At 42.7% G+C, this 17507-nt stretch overlaps 1 protein-coding gene across 4 annotated transcripts in view; it reads left to right on the top strand.

Moving 5' to 3' along the window:
* NEDD4L (NEDD4 like E3 ubiquitin protein ligase) overlaps positions 1-17507 on the top strand; it is a 220275-nt gene that overhangs the window by 168953 nt on the left and 33815 nt on the right. For 3 of the 4 annotated variants that reach the window (XM_069468359.1, XM_069468357.1, XM_069468358.1), the window contains 5 exons: positions 2986-3117; positions 3629-3748; positions 4862-5059; positions 10363-10440; positions 11880-11934. In XM_069468359.1, the coding sequence (XP_069324460.1) occupies positions 2986-3117; positions 3629-3748; positions 4862-5059; positions 10363-10440; positions 11880-11934 (583 nt within the window). The remainder of the gene's footprint in view (positions 1-2985; positions 3118-3628; positions 3749-4861; positions 5060-10362; positions 10441-11879; positions 11935-17507) is intronic. The other variant, XM_069468360.1, reaches the window with a different exon arrangement.

The following is a 17507-nucleotide window of genomic DNA, read 5'->3' as shown; positions in this document are numbered from 1 at the left end:
ATTGAAGGGCATTCAGCCACCACCCCCCCCACCTCCAGCCCACCCCCACTCCGGCTACCTGCACTGTGTTGGGTGGCCATCCTGACATACCTATCTTTCCGTGATAGCAACAGTGCCTTCATTCTTCCCATAGTATTAATATGATGAACAGGCCCTGATTCTCACCTGAGAAACCACAGTCCTTTGATTTATGGCAAATAAATGCACACTGGTGTCACTTCCCAGCACGCTAAGCCAGGGCCCCCTCTGTGAGACAAGGAGAGGGACAGCACAGTCCTCTCAGTCTTAACTGTGTATGTTCTAAAACGTCCAGAGGCACCAGCATGATGAGTCTTGGAGAATCTGTGATGGTCATTGTCCAAGTGGCTATTTTTAAAAGCATTTTGAAACGCTGACAGTTTAGTTAATCGAGTTCTTTATTTTAACGAAAGTAATGCAGCCACTCTGAAATTCTGGTTAATGCCTGTTTGGCGTCATGAAACAGTGGTATTTTCAGTCTACAGATGGAAAGCTGTGAAATGTTAAGCTAACTAGCAGTTTTTAACTTGGTTCTTGATTACGTGTTTCTTGAGGTAGCATGGAGCTTGCACATTAGCAGAGAGCAGAAGTCTGGTTTTGGCTGCAAGGCCGGCGGCCCCTGCTGTGGTCTGTCTCTAGAAGCTGTGTCCTGCCCGCCTCACTAGCCTCGCGGGGTGGGAGGCGAGGTTTTGAGTCACAAATGGAATTGCCAGCACAGGTTGTTCTCCATGCTCATTTGGAGAGAACACTGGGGAAAAAAAAGAACATTCTGAGAACACTATCACACATAAATGTAACTAAATTGTAGGTTGCCGGTTCATTTCTCAATAAAAGGGAGAATTAATTATTTTAATCAAATCCAATGCTCTCTACTACACTCCTCATTTTTCATAAACTGATTAGTCCTGTTAGCTGTGGATCTGTGAAAGTAACCTCGTTTGCTAGACTTGATACAGCTTTAGAATTCAATTCTGAGATTATCTGTGACACATCCAAGTTATCAATCTACCACATAAATGTCCTAGAACTGAGTTTTCTGAAGTCTAATCGCCTCTCCCAAAAAAACAGCTCGACAGGGAGGGAGGAAAAGTAACACATTCCGTTTAGTATTCCATTTGGCCAAAACATTTTTGGCCAGTCACATAAACAATAGTAGGTCAAAATTTGATAGCACACAGTTTGCCAAAAATACTAATTGACAACTAAGGTTACAACTCGGGTTACTAACTTAGTTCAGCAGAGTAGATTTTTTTTAAGTGTCCAGATCAAAGTAGCCTAGAGGTGGCTCTTTTATGCTGGTGGTGTCACAGCTAGAGCAGGGACCTGAGGAAAGGCCTTCATTCGGGCTGTACTCTAATTTATCTACCTGTAGCTCTCGGGAAGGGATTAAATCTGTGTGTTGATGTTTCTTCTGCTCTTGTTGAATCTCCACACCTGGGTCCAGAAAGCTGTACGGTCAGAGTCTTGGAATTATGTTTATGGAGCCTTTAGGATATTATCTGGAAAAATGTCAAGGAAATGGTTGCCGCATTTTTAGCAGGAAGTTTAATTACAAATAATCTAAAATCAGCTGCCTTGTGATTTATTATGAAGTTAATTTTTTTCCGAAATGTGCTGTTAAGCTTATGAAGTAGAATATCAGATCTCTTTAGGTGGAGTCCCCAAATCACCCAGCAGCGTCCTTGTTGGTGCTTTCTCTAATTTGAGGTTCTAAGGGCCACTGAATGACCTTTTTCACCAAGGCACATTGTTGATAGTGAACAGAAGAGATACCATAAGTACAGGAAGAAGTTGGGTTAAGAGGAAATGTATATCCTCAGCCTAATATCAAAACAACACCTGCTAAAATATCTAGAGGGTCAGGAGAGGATCCTAATTAGGGAAGGGAGTGCCCCAAAATAACCTCACATAATAGGTTATTCCTAATGTTTGGCCTCCTGTTTCTTTCACATTCTCCCAGGAGTCTCAGTACAGCTGTGATTGGTGTATTGTTTCTGCGCCCCTCCCCACCTAGAGCACTCTTTGCCACGTAGAAGCACCTATGTATCCAGAGCTTCCTGGGACAGCCCTGATCTCCAGCATCCATCCGGATGCCTCTGCAAATCATTGACATTTCCCAGCGATTCCAATATTTCTCCATCCAGACTGCATTTCTCAGACTGCTTCTTATAGGCAAAAGTGTCTCAGGCATCCTTCTTTTGATCCAATTTGTACTATCCAAATACAGTCACTCTGCACTGGCCATGTCTCAAACGCAGAGACTGCCAATCTCTGGCCGCCCTTCAGAGAGGGACTGTCAGTGGACTGGGGTCACCCCAGCCCCAGGTACAAGGCTCCTTTGGAATTCTTACCTCAGGTGGCCAGGGGACTCCCTGAGCTGGGGCATGCAGATGGCCTGGGTGGTCCTAAGGATGATATGCCAGCATGTGACTGCAAGCCTCCTAGAGAAGGGGCTCTGTGTTGGATTTTTAATTTTTGCCGTGACAGCTGTAGCATAAGGTCCTAAGCTGACGGAGAAATTTAGGACTAAGCTAGGAGAGCCCCCCAGGGCAGCTAAATTGAGGAAAAAACATTCAGAGCATCCCTCTGACAGATGGTGACACCGGGCAGTTTGAAATACTTTTAAGCTCTACCTAGTTTGGCAGTGAAATTTAGTAACTAGAATGGATTATAATGTTTTCTCTTTCATTACGAGCACCTTAGCAATGACCTATGTTTAAAGACTGCCGGGTCTTAGAACTGAATTCTGTAAGAGTTTGGGACCCACTGGGGTTCATCTCACAGTAGATTTAAAGCTATTGGGAATCTATTGCTGTTTTCCAGACGCTCTTTGAAATGTTTTCTGTACAAATAGAATTAACTTACTTTGTCTAGAAAAGAATAATAATCTGGGTGTACGTTACTTTATGAAACTGATTAGAAAACAAATGCAGGTTCTTAAATAATGATGATTTCTTGCACAAACAGCCATCAGTGGCCTATGTACATACCACGCCGGGCCTACCTTCAGGCTGGGAAGAAAGAAAAGATGCTAAGGGGCGCACATACTATGTCAATCATAACAATCGAACCACCACTTGGACTCGGCCTATCATGCAGGTACGAAGATCGCCATCCAACTTAAAATCGCAGGCCCTAGAAGCCAAAGTGTACATGCCCTTCTTCCTGTTCCTGATGTTTATGAAGTATTCTCAAAGACCCATGTTTTCAAAAAAAAAAAAAAAAAAGCTTTCTCATACAGAAAATGCATTACTTTTAAGAATAATAATTGCTTAAGGCAGAATTTGGTCCTCAAATCAGTCTGTCCCTGAATATGTGACATGAAGGCTATTTTCGAAGCAAGAGCCTATCACGATGTGTAGCTTCTCCCCCAGCCCGTGCCTTGTATCTGAGGCTAGTTTTTATGCTGGGCTAGTGATTCATTTTTTATTTCCCTTGAATGTGTTTCCCCATCCTTTCCCCCATTATTATGTTTAATTATTTCCTCCACGCTTTAAATAGGCCAGACCTCTTATTATTGCTGTTTGTGTTGTTGTTTGGGTTCACACTCCTAATCACACACACAGGGAGAGCCTCCTATGAAGCTAACTTGTTTTTGCCTCCAAAATAGCTTGCAGAAGATGGTGCGTCTGGATCAGCCACAAACAGTAACAACCATCTAATCGAGCCTCAGATCCGCCGGCCTCGTAGCCTCAGTTCGCCAACAGTAACTTTATCTGCCCCACTGGAGGTGAGAAGGCTACATCATCTAACTGGGGTCACTTCTGTCCTGTGACTTCTTCTCATTCTTTCTTCTCTCTTAACTTTGACTTCCGTTTTGCAGCCCCCCTCCTCTCTGGTCAGTCGTTGTGTTGCTGGTGAAGGGTGTTCTTGTGCGGCCTGACCACATGCTTCTCTGTCTCACCCAGTTAACATTCCCGGACTCTCACCCGATTCTCATTCTCATTTGGCTGAGGCCATGGTGACTGGTGCTGGACGTGGGCACTCTCTTTTCGGAACTTTCACCATTCTTGTTGTGTTTTGCTCCTTATTGCCTATTATCTCATTAGAATCGCATAGTAACTCTTTTGAATACCAGTGCTTATATTGAGTTTTAAACATAGCTGTTGCTTTGATCATTTTTTGTTTCCTTTCGACTGCAGGGTCTTTCATTGTATGGGCATACGTGTTTCCGATGCGTATTTGCATCTCTGAATCATGCTGGGCATCCGCTTGTGCTCTCTGTCCTGTTTGTGTTGTTTTAGTGCCATCCTTTAACATCACAAATGTCAGAGAGTTAGAAAAGCCAGAGAGTAAACGTTTGGGGTCCTAAACTTGCCCATGTCTTAGTGACAGCTGTGGGTGTCTCCATGCCCTGGGTCAGGATGCTGATAAGTGGGAGTGGGTGATCTCTCTTCCAAACTCTAATATAAATGTCACGGGTAACAACTGTGAGATTCCAGGTGGTTGTGTCCAGGATGTAGGTTTCTCTTTTTGTGCTCTAAAACTTGCCAATCTATTCTTCGTTAGATTGTGAGCTCATTAAGAGCAGGGGTACGTTTTACTCCAGTCTCTGTACAATCTCCATCCACAATGCTGAAATGCAGAACAGTAATTTTGATACGTACTGAGTGGCTACCAAAGGATGGTGGTTTTAAGTACTTAATATTGTTTTTTATGTTTAACCAACAGAAAAAATAAAAAGTTAGACTGACTTAAAGGTAAATGAGTGACAGAAACAGGTTTTGTAGGAGCTTCCCCTGTGTCCATCCCCAAAGAGGTGCATTCTACAATACCTGGGTACCTTTTGACACATCGGAACAGCACGTGACAAAGAGTTCTAATGCTCATTATTATTCCTTAGGGTGCCAAGGATTCACCCGTACGCCGGGCTGTGAAAGATACCCTTTCCAATCCACAGTCCCCACAGCCATCACCTTACAACTCCCCCAAACCACAACACAAAGTCACACAGAGCTTCTTGCCACCCGGCTGGGAGATGAGGATAGCTCCAAACGGCCGGCCCTTCTTCATTGACCATAACACAAAGACTACAACCTGGGTAAGGCTGCTGCTTTTTTTTTTGGCTCCATTTTCATCGCGAAGTCTGGCGTTAATTCCTTTTTGTCCTTGCTCAGTAGTCATCGTTCTTGTAGAGGAATTTCATTAACTCTCGGATGTGTCTCCAGAAGGTCTCTGAGCCTGCACCTCGACTCTGCAGGTGTGGGCTGGTGGGAGCGGAGGTACAGGCGGGAGCTGATAGCTGTCTTTGGAACTGGTGCCAGGTCGCACTGCCTTTGCTCATAGCACTCCTGGAAAGCTCTAGCGTAGACCATTCGCCATATTTGGAAAAAAGATAGTGCTCCGTGTTGCTAGGATTTTGATGTTACTGCATCACGTCTCTTCCTGGATGTATTGCAAAGTTGGCAACAAGAGGAAAAAAAGAAAAAACACATCCCGTGACATAATTTCATTAGGAATTATAATCATTTGTCAAAGATTTTTTTCTTCGTTGGTTTCTTTTTCCATTTTTATTGACATTGCCCATCTTCATTTGATTTGTTGCTTTAGTTCTTGCTGTTCATGTCGGATTGCTGTTTCACACTTCTGTTCTACGCATTCATTCCTTTAATCATGGGTTAGGAGATACACTGAATGACTTTGGTTGTAAATCTGATAGCTCTTTTTTGTGAACGTTTTGTCAGAATTGATTTCTCTTACCATGCTGCTTTTTTCATGTGCTCCTGAGTCGTACACAAGAAGGAATCTGTATGTTGAATTAACTTGGGCAAAGTGGGATTAACCAAAAGTGAATAAATATGCATATCTTTGTATGTCTCTGTCAGTCCTTCATTTCTGTAGCTGGATCAGTGCTGGCTTTTTCAATTTAGCATATAGTTGGTATTTTTCTACTGTATAATCCCCAGACCTGTAATTAAACTGAGTTTGGTTCTCTTAAATTTCTGGCTATTTTTAATGCTGCAGACAGTTTGTTTTTCTTCCTGTTCCTTATATCCCCATGTAATTGTCTGGGTAGATTTAACTCAGTTTAACTTAGTCCTTCTGTTATCTTGCTATCTTTGCCTGACATTACTGGCTTGCTGGTTGAGGTTTGGGGATTATCATTGGCCCTAGCTCTTTGGTCCTGGATCCAAGAATGGACACTTTAAATTCTTGCTTCTAGTGATGATACCCAGTGTGTCCATTTGATAGACCAGCAGTGTCATGTTAAGGAAAAGGCCTTGACCAAGGTGACTGGACTATCATTTTACCCTCTGCCCGTGGTGTGATACTAATTCAGTCCATTGAGATTGATTGAGAGGGTGCGTTCTCTAAAATCTATGGATCAGGGGACACTGTGTCTCCATGCGGGCATCTTGGCCTTTGGCGCAGGACTGTGCCTTCACCTGAAGGTCATTTAACGTCCTCAGCTCCTGCTGCTGAACGATGATAGCCACTGTCACCCCCCAGCCAACAGTGATGCCAAAAATGCCTCACACGTTTCCAAACACCCCTGAGAACCATCCCAAAGGCCTTTTGAAGTAAAGGAATGGCCTGCCAAGAGAATTTATCATTTAGATCTGGTGACATCCATTTGGTAGACTGATAACTATGAATACTTCCAAGGCATATAACGACATGCAGGTTTGTTGGACTCACTTTTTAGTCTGAAGATAATGTTACAGATTTGTGGGCAAGACTTGAGAGTAAGCGACAGGCAGCTCTTTGGGAAACAGAGAGATTGACTTTTATGTCTTTTTTCTCATTGCCGTAGAGCCCCTGGCTGTTCCCGCTAGCATTCCCATTAGCTATAGCACTGCTGTAATTTCAAATCCTCAGCCAGAAATCGGGGCTCCAGAAATAGGGGGCAAATATTATAAAAGTAGACGGATTAGTGTATGGAGCCACTGTGGCTTGCCAACATAAGCTATGATTTTAGTAATTTGAACCGGCTTAGTAATCAAATCCCCTAACCTTTTCACAGCCTTTCACACCACAACTGCCGTGTAATTGCAGCTGGGCAGCTATTTTAAATGGCAGTAGCTTTATTGCCTGCATCGTTGCTGAATGAAACCCAGTTTTAATTTCCATTTGTCCCTCTTTACCCAGATACTTGTTATTGACTCATTTACTAATGTAACATTTCCATCTGTTACAACCACATTTTGTTGCTGCCGTTGTGGGAAATCCTTAAGGTTAACAACTGGAAATTCCACAAGTTACTGCCCTTCTTCACTAAACGCAGACGTGCTGACACAGCTGTGTCACTGACCTCTTCTAAACAAAAGCCGGGACAGAATCCTCACTGTGGAAGACAGGCTCTAAATCGCCTGTTCATTTTGACAAAGGATGGAGGGAAGTGTAAAGATAATTTTCAGCTTACGGTCTGTTTTGAGTTGGTTTTGGAGTTTGCTTTGTTTTTTTTAAAAGAGAGAAAGAATAGCATAGCTGTTCTTAAGAGTTGAGCATCATAAGAAAAAAAGGAAAAACACTGGTAGGACAGGTTGAGAACAATGACAGCAGTACTGCTTCACCGGCCAGCCTGCCTGCTGCTGATTCTTGCAGTAACGAGAGTCACAAAGAGATTCAGGCCATCGTGTCCCCTGTGTACGTTGAGAGAGGAAGATTCCATTTGAAGCATATTTATAAAATAGCCTTTCACACACAGAGATCATGAAGACAGTATGCCAGCAGCCTATTTGGAATTAAGCCTGACCTCATCCCCCGAAAAAGACAGAAAATGTTGGCTGGCTTTGTCCCCACCTGGGTCAGGCCTTCCGCTGAATACATGCTGGAGGCCGCCGGGTGTCTGAGGAGAGACCGCAGCTCGCCCTTCCTTCTGCCAAGGGAGCCGCTCAAAGCACGTGTGTACAGGTTGGGTAGCCCTCGTTCGAAAATCCGAAATGCTCCAGAATCTAAAATGTTTTGAGCACCCCATGACACTCAAAGTAACTGCTCATTGGAGCATTTCAGATTGTAGATTTCCGGTTTAAGGATGTGAACAAATACACAAATATTCTGAAATCGGAAACACCTCTGGTCCCAAGCATTTCAGATAAGGGTTACTCAACCTGCATTAGTATACCTATGCCTTTCGTAGGACGAAGCATTGGCTTATTTTTGAAGCAAGATAGATTACACCCTAGTTAAGTTGCAGGTTTGTTTTCCGTCCAAGTTCAAACTACTAAAACTCACTATAGCCTAGGCATGATTGCTGGTCTTTTCCTGGATGGACAAAACAAAGGAAAAAAGCACAGTTGTTTTTGAACCAGCCAGTATTCCCATATTGTATATATTTTTAAGTTAGGAAACCCTTTTTTAAAAATGGTAATGATCTGTGAATTCTGTTTGAAAACATTTTCTGCTGGATTGAGGGAAGCAATTACTCAGGAAAGAGTTGTCTTGCTGTGCTGAGGAAAGGGAGGAACAAACAGCCGAGTGTATTTTAAGTATTTGATTCATTTATGTTCACATCATCTGAGACCTCATTAGTATCCAACTTGTTGTCGTCCCCAACTAGTAAACTAATACGGAACCTTGGCTGCCACTCAGCTGCCGGGTCAGCCGTGGAGATGCCACCTCCTCAGGTGGTTCAGTGGAGGGTGGATTCAGTAGTGACCGCCAGCCTTAGCCCACAGAGCTTGATTAATGGCAGCTGCTGGCATTATTTTGATTGTTGTTGGTATAAACCACCAGCTCTTTGCCAGAAGGACCGATTGTCTTTCACAGTAGACTCTGTGTGATTCCAAGGCATGGCTGGCCTTGGTGGAGAGCTCAGAAGCCCTGGGTGCTTTTGTGGAATAGCAGCCCCAGGCTTTCTCTAAACCCAGCGTGGACGTCGGCTGTGTGCAGTCCCAAGGGTCCCCTGGTAGTGGTGGCACTACCTGGTCCAGCTCAGAGTTAGCATTGAATGGGTAGCTTTGGCAAAGTTCCATGCTTTAAGGTTTTCCTCTGTCCATAGTTAACGAATCACAAAGGTTTACCAGATTATCAGGTTCTTAGACATTCTAAATCCCAACCTGCTTAGCATATTTGTTTATTCTATACATGTTCCAGTATACTACAAAATACTGGGCTTACTTTGCCTTTTGAAAAATATATTAGGTTCATGGTCAATATTAATCACAGACTGTTAACTTGATTTATTTCTTCCATTGCAAGTTTGCTATAGCTAACAGAAAGCAAAGGTTGGTTTTATTGTTTGTGATCTTTTTTGATTCTTGCCAGTTTCCAAAGTCTATCACTGTTATGATTCGGTGATACTATCTATGGCTTACACTGTTCTTGGGAAGATGTTGAAGCAGAAAATCTTTTGGTAATTTGACGACTGCAAAGGCTTTAATTGAATGAAGTTCAATTGTCCAAAAGTCTTATTTTTTCAATCTTAGGCTTATTTCATTGACAATGTGTTATTCTGAGTTCTATTGCTCATTTTCTAATATTTTGAGTTTAGAGATGTGGATTCTCAAGTTACACTGCATTTTAATTGGGTCTGTTTAAATGAGAGTCAGCTCTTGGACTCAGGCTTGTAACCTCTGGGCGACTTCTTGTTCTCTGAAACTCAGTTTTCTCATCCAACAAAGCAGATTTTGTGCCCAACCTCTTAACAAGGGGTGTTGTCAGGTGTCACATCTGACTGTTCTTTGTAAATCATAAAGCGTGACCCAAGATGTCAGAGTATGTATTTCTCTTTTATTGATTCTCTATGGAATCTTATGAAGCATATCTCTTAAGAAAGATTTTTTTTTTTAAACTTTTAAATATTAAGACATACATGAGAACCTAGTCTGCAGAGTTTCATCAAGATCTATAGTAGGGTATGTGACTTTATGTGTTGGAGACTGTGGAGTAGCCACATGGCTTGACAAGCCACGTTCAGGTTCTCTGCTTAGTTAGGAAGGACTAGGGGGAAGTTGCAGGAAACACAAGTACTGACGGAGTGGCTCTTCCTCACGTGTCCGGCTGGGGGCCCCACCAGGAGCTCAGGATCCAAAGGAGATTTACAAACCCTTGTCTCCACTGCCCGTCTGTGGAGTAGCATCTAGTCCCTGGCTACTGGTTTCTATAGTAGCATCATTGCTGGGACTCTCTTCCCGTACACCTTCTCAAAGTCTCAGGGAAATGGTTAACCTTTTATTTAAATATTCTTACTGTCCTCTTTTCACCCAGCACACGGAGGAAGAGTATGATCTGTCTTGAGAGGTGGTGAGCCAGGCTTCCTGTATGAAGCGGAGAGATGGTACCCTTCCCGTGTTCCCTGCACAGGCGGATGGTTGCCTTGCAACACACAACTCCAGAAGGAAGGAACCATTCACTGCACACAGTCCCTCTTAACGTCTACTGCCTTCTACCTTTTTCTTGCAGGAAGATCCACGCCTGAAATTTCCAGTACATATGCGGTCAAAGGCATCTTTAAACCCCAATGACCTTGGCCCTCTTCCTGTGAGTACACTGGAGGCACATGGAACAGTCTGAAAATGTCCATTCGTCTGTCTCCCAATGTTGATTGAGGGGCCCCGTGGGCCTTCTCTTTCTCCAGGCTTCTTGGGTCCCGTTGGTCTGTTTCTTAATAGAATGGGGTGCTTGGCTGAATTCTAATGGGATATTATAGCTCACATGGTACCTAGCCCCTGTGAAAGAGGTTTCTGAAATGCTGGCTGCTAGTGGAAGGTAGCCCTGTAACTAGGATGTGCAAGAGACATTCTCCACAGGTGTCAATTTAAGCTGCGCTCACTTACTTTACAACTTGGCAATGGCTGAATTCCATTCATGTGGCTGATTTAGTCAGAGGAACAAAAATAATAAAAAGCAGTGTGGAAGACAAAGGCATAAGTAGTCACAGAAAGTTTCTGTAAGTCATTTAACTTTCAAATATTTTAAGTTTTTCTCCCTGTTGGTGAACTGTTTATAAATCTAATTTTTTACTAGTTTGTTCTCTTTGGGGCCTGAGTAGAAGTTGAGTTATTTTACTTCAAATTGGATTTTGAGTGAAACCTTCACATGTACCCGCCTCAACAGCCCATCCTCAATTAAAAAAAAAAAAAAAAAACAGCTGTTGGAGTGTGGTTAGGGGTTAAATTCCTAAGACTATTTTTAAATGGGAATTTTAATTTTTCCCAGCATAAGGACCTTTGTGTTGCCTGGTATATAGTATATTACGGCAAGATTTGAGGCTAAAAAAGTAAGGGTTCAGTCATTATTCGTTAAATTATACACACACCCCTCACTCTCCATATCTGTTTGGTTCCTGGGTTCATATGGAAATGCTGAAGAATGAGTTCAGAAAAGTGAAAGAGAGCATTTTTTCTGAATCTGCTGGATTCCTGAGGTTCCGATTGCAAATAGGGATAGTTCAGATAACAAGGGCATATCAGCCTTATTTTGGAAAAAATTATCCAAATCTGTTTAGTTCCTGAGCTTAAAGAGTGAGAGTTCATGGCAGAGAACAACACCAGCGTTAGATTGTCCAGCTGCCTGGAAAGCATGAGTGAGGTGATTGTGTCTCATGTTTTTGTATTAACCCTCCCCCTCCCTTCCTTTAGCATTCAATATTTACTTAATTAACTGAGCTATGCAACCTCAGACTCATCTGTTCCATGGTGTGCTGAAGTTTCCCTTTGAAGCTTTTGAGATAGTAGCTCATTTCCTGTTCTTCAGACAGTGGGTGCATCTGAGACTGTCGAACATGTGATGAAGCGCGTTGCTAGACATTGTCAAGAGTGAACCTGAAATGTTTATATTTGGTTTATTTCTCAATGTACAAATGTACCCGAGGAGAGAAGAGTACAGAAATGTCCTGCAGTTTTTAAATTCTGCCTTTGGTTTGGGAACTGCTGGCTAACTTTTGTATTTTCTCTTCCTCCCCCTTCCCCGGATACCAGCCTGGTTGGGAAGAAAGAATCCACTTGGACGGCCGGACGTTTTACATCGATCATAGTAAGTAGCACTGTTCTGGACACGTCGGTATTGCAGGTGGAGAGGGGGAGGGCAATTCAGATATTATAGTTGAAGCTTTGTCGTTCTACTCTCCGTCTAGGCAGCCAGGTGTTATGTGGCGACAGTGATACCAGAGACTCAGTGCCCTCCTACGGTACTGTGCCTTCACCCCACGTCTGCCTGAAAGTAGCCCCTCAAGCTTTCACCCGATTGGATCTTGTGACCTATTAACTTTTTTTTTTTTAATTAAAAAAACTTTTTTGGTTGATGATCCCTTGACTTTTGCGCTTTTAATAAATACACTCTGGTAATAGAAAATAAGATTAGAAGTGATGATTCAGTCAAACGTGTGTGAACAGTGCGTGAAGCGGCACGTACGCTTTTCAGAACAGCGGTCCGATGGCCAGGTGTCCGCTCTGACCTTATTTTCTATTCGTGGCATGTTTCCTTGCACCCACCACACTAATGCATATGGAGTTCTCTCCTTGAAGCTGTAGTATATTTGCTGTAGACATTTGCTCCAGCACCTATGAATAAATGTGTGGTTTCTCATCTCAACTAAAAAGTTAAACTAATAAAGGTTTGCTTTTAGCCGGTGGCGGGGGAGGGATGGGTATTTTTTTTTTTTTTTTTTTTTTTGGTCCTTCTTTTTTGACGTGACATGTTCTTCATAGAATCATGTTTATATATCCCTTAAAACTTCTGAAAAAGAATATTAAAAAAAGAAGGCCGCAAATCAGTGTAAAGTTTAAATCGTGCATGCAACTGGGTAGAATTTTGGTCTGTGTTTTCATTTGGTTTATAAACAGAAAGTCCCTGCCAGCTTTCCCCAGCTTCATGTTTTTGTCACTAAACAACATTACAGTGACGAGCCACTTGCTGAGAAGTCTGGCCACGAGGACTCCTCCTACATACAGGACTGGTCACTGTCTCACAGGCACGGTACCTCTTCCAGATGTCACGAGGGGCTGAGTGCCTTGTAGATGGGGCTTCGCTTTCAGGCACAAGGGTTTGAGGGATTGTTACAAATGGAATTAAGCAAGAGGGCCAGCAGTTCAGAATTAAGCCAAAAGGCAAAGTCCTGGGTGTATTTAGAGGTGTGGGCTACCCTTCGTTTACATCAGCTATTTCAAGGTACATAGGCTGAGCTTTTGTCTTTGATTAGAAAAAAATACTTCCTAGAATTGTACAGGGAGCATAACATTGCAGCCATAGTGCTTTAATACACGTGCATACCCCACTTTTCTAATTAATGTGCTCCTTAGTTATAATTTTACTCTACAGAGAATTTACTAAAATAGGAGAGAGGTCATACCCCTTTTTCTCACTCAAAACAAAAAAAAAAGTTTCCTTTTTTTGTGCATTACAATTTTAGTTTTCAAAGACAGATATGAACAATACTGATCATTGTACTAAAACAAGATCTTTACTAGCAACACAGCCTTGGTCTGTGACACACACACAGCATTCACACAACACGGTGACAGTGTTCTGGCTGGGGGTCTGATGCCTGTATCAACCTGAAAAGAATGTCGTGAATGCTCTTAATGTACCAGAAGGAGCCAAGAACAGGAAAACACGATTGCTAGCGGCCATCCTAGCGTACGTTAGAAATAGTAAAAATCTGTTTCCCTAGTGATGTGCGCAGACCTAGTATCACATATAATAGATGCTTAATAAATGGTCACTTGAAATCTGGTTCATGGCGGGTCAGTGGGGAAGGTCTCAGGCCGTCACTGTCCTTGATCGCAAAGTGGAGAGAACTTGCTGAAGGAGCAGCAGCCCCGGCCGCAGGCTGGCCCAGCTCTTGTTCACGGGGAGGCAGAAGAGGGTAGCTCCTTGCTCGGTACCTGGGTTCTTCCTGAATCCTGGTCAGTTTGCCGGCTACTCCAGTGCACTTCACAGACGTTTTCCTCATTCCTCTGCACCAGGGAGGCTCCTCTCCATCCTGGGGGTGGAATGACGTGCTGTAGACCCTGTGCAGAGCCTGGTTGAGCAAGCTGCACCAGTGTGATGTTTGTGGCCGTTTGCTTGGAGGTTAAAATTTATTTTGCCTCTGCACAACCATACTGAAATGTTCTCTTAAACAGAGATAGCGTAAATTAGGCAACCAAAAACCATTTAAGAAAAAGATCTGTTTATGAGAACCCCATTAGCTGTTAATGCTACATTTCTGCCGATTCTCTGTAATTTGTCAAGATTTACTCAACAGAAAGCAATAGAGGGGTACACATCGGTGAAACAATTCAATTCATTTGCCTTTCTGCCAAAATTTGGTCTTTGAAAACTGTAGAATACCTGTCTCTAAACAGGCTTTATCAGGCTGACACTCCAAAATGGATAAATGATAAATAATGATAAATAATGTTGAGGAACTGTCTTACTGTCAGAATGAAACCTCACTTTCTAAACAGTTTTCTAACAAAGTTCAGCATCTAGTTTTGCTATCATAATGCCTACCTAGGCCATTTGACTGGGAAAGCAATCATCTTGTAAGTTGTTTAGAGATATCCTGTCTTCCAACATAGCTGGGATATGTGACTACATGTTGAATTACAGATAAGAATGCCCTTGTCTTTTAAATAATTAGGTTATGTAATTATTTTTGGCTTCATAAATTCCTCTTGAGAAGTTAGACATTTTCAAGATTAACAATATTCAACCATCTTAAAGATTTAATTTCAAAAGCACGGAGTGCTCAGGACTAACCTTTTCTTCGACTCCTTGATTCGTTTGGTTGGTTGATAGTTATTGAATAGCTTCTGTGTCTCAGGCCTGGCGTAGGAGATTAAGGGAAGATCTTGAACTGAATCTCTAGTGCTCGTAGGAATGATGTCATTCTTCTTAAAGATGAGGTACGCCCAGCAGCTGAGTAATTAGCCACAGGGATCTTATATGCAAATTTAAAAGAAAATACAATTCCAGTTATTCTGTAAAACCGTGGTTTAGTCTTTCCTGCCAGCAGTCTTACCAAACCTGTTAATAGTGGCTAAATTGATGGAGTTCTTTCTTTCTTCTTGTCCTTTTATTTGAAATATGATGGCTCGAAAAGGGAAAGCAAGTTCAGACTCAGATTCTAAAAAAGAATGGGTAACTGGCTACCATACGTCGACAATACTTAGCTGCAAAATTGATCTTTATGGTAACCATGTAGAAACTTGTGTGGTTTTGAACGCTTAGACTCTTATAAAGAGACTTTGTGTTCACCATCAGCTTCATTCAGTCATTTAAAGAATAATGTTTTAAGCTCCTGCTTCATGCTGACCCCCATGGAGTGGTGGAGAGGGGGTGGCAGAGATGAATAGCAATCCCTGTCCTCAAGGGGCTTGTATCTAATAGGTGGTACCAGGGGTATTTCAGGGTTTTGTATCAGAGGGCTGAGCCAGTTATGTAGAAGTGGAAGAGGCAGGGACTGCACTTGCTCGGAACGGGACGTGGTTGGGTACAGGGGATAGGGGATACTGCAGGAGAACCTAACAGAATGGGTTGCCTTTCAGTTGGATGTCAGTGCTGAGTAGGGCTGAGCCAGGCGAGCACAGTGAAGAGTGATTCTAGGAAGGGGTGATGTGTGGGGTGTGTGCATATGTGCAGATCATGCCACATTCAGAGAGACGCAGCGTTGCTCCAAATGGCTGGTGTGCAGCAGAGGCTGACATGGCACACAGGCCAAGCCAAAGGGTGTCTGCCAGGTGTGGGGACTGGAGTTCATTCTGCAGGCAGCTGGGAGCTCCTGAGGGATTTTCCATAGGGAAGCAACAGGGGTCAAATTTGTTCTTGAGAAAAATCCTTTTGTCAGAGCTGTAGAGGAAGATTTGAACAAGGAGAACCATGGCCAGGGAAGCCTAGAGAGGATAGTCCAAGAAAAAGGTGAGCACCTTGGCAAGAAGCCTGATCAGAAAGAGAAATGGGGATGGTTCAGGATGTGGTCATGTTCCTGATTGGGAACTGAATCAATTGTGATGCTACTAACCAGGGACATGGGGTCACATGAACAGGTTTTGGTGTTGAGTGATGATGGCTTCTGTTTCCGTAGCGTAGAGCTGAGGTACCTATGGGCGATCCAAGTGCAGATGTCAAGGATGGAGCTTGACATACAGGTGTGGTCTGAAGATTCGGGAGGCCTCATGAGTCAGGGGTAGTTAATTTATTTTCTGCTTTGACGACAGCATCCAGCTGATAAGGTTATAATCCAAGTTGATATGTTAAGGCACAGTTTCCATTCAGCTGTATTCCATTCCCTTTATTTGGTTTTCCTTTCTCTTTGTTTTCCATAACAATAGCAACTTTTACTTTCCAAAGTCTTTGTTTTCAAGGCAGGGGGCCCCCAGCATGGCCTTTGCCTCCATCAAGGTTGTCTCAGTCCTTGAGACTTTTCTTATAAATTTTCTGCCAACGGCCGGGCGCGGTGGCTCACGCCTGTAATCCTAGCACTCTGGGAGGCCGAGGCGGGTGGATCGCTCAAGGTCAGGAGTTCGAGACCAGCCTGAGCAAGAGTGAGACCCCGTCTCTACTAAAAATAGAAAGAAATTATATGGACAACTAAAATATATATATACAAAAAATTAGCCGGGCATGGTGGCGCATGCCTGTAGTCCCAGCTACTTGGGAGACTGAGGCAGTAGGATCGCTTAAGCCCAGGAGTTTGAGGTTGCTGTGAGCTAGGCTGACGCCACGGCACTCACTCTAGCCCGGGCAACAGAGTGAGACTCTGTCTCAAAAAAAAAAAAAAAAAAATTTTCTGCCAACATGGAAACAAAATAAGGATTCTAAGAATCGTTATGTACTTTGATAGCTTTTTTTTTTTTTTTTAACTTTTCCTTTGCTTTCATTAAAATAATATCGGGCTTTTAAAAACTCCTGGTATAGTCATTAAAACTGAATTCATAAGTTATTCTTATCAGCCCACTTACAGAATGCAAAAATAAACAGAATCAGTATTCATTACTTCTCAATCTTTTTTTAAACCAATTTAGATTTTCTAAAACTCTGGAGAGCCCATTCTCCTCCCATCTGCCCTTCACATATCTTTCCTGTGAGTCCATCCACCCCCGCGCCCTCCCTCCCACACACAGGTATCCATAAAGTCATCTTCATTATGCACAGGTACAAATCCCAAGGGATCCAGGGCAGCTCTTGTGTGTTGGCACCTATACAAGTAGTGGTATGGGTAGCATTGAACAATCTTGTTCACATTGACTCATTTGGGAGAAAGAAAACTACCTCTTGCCAACTTGGCTAAAGGGAAACCGGTCTCTGGAATTTTCCTCTGCTGTATCTAATTCTCGTTTCTTGGACTGCCTTTAGCTGCTTTGATTATTGTGTGTGTATGAATGATGCATGTGGTGGATTATTCATTTGTTCGGAGTAGGATTCTTAATTGAAAGCAGTTTTTCAATACTGTAAGCAAATAAAGTATTTGACATGAGAAAAAAATCGTGTGTGTGTTAGCCTTTTGGGGAACTAAGACTTTTATGCCTTTTTTCAGTGAAATGAAAATTAAGATCAAATTATAAATCTTTGAAAGAACAGGAGTTTATAATTGAAATTTCAACAGATTGCTTGCCAGAAATGGT

Source organism: Eulemur rufifrons, chromosome 5 (assembly GCF_041146395.1).
Source record: "Eulemur rufifrons isolate Redbay chromosome 5, OSU_ERuf_1, whole genome shotgun sequence".
Classification (NCBI taxonomy): Eukaryota; Metazoa; Chordata; class Mammalia; order Primates; family Lemuridae; genus Eulemur; species Eulemur rufifrons.
This window is presented reverse-complemented; position numbering and strand designations above follow the sequence as displayed.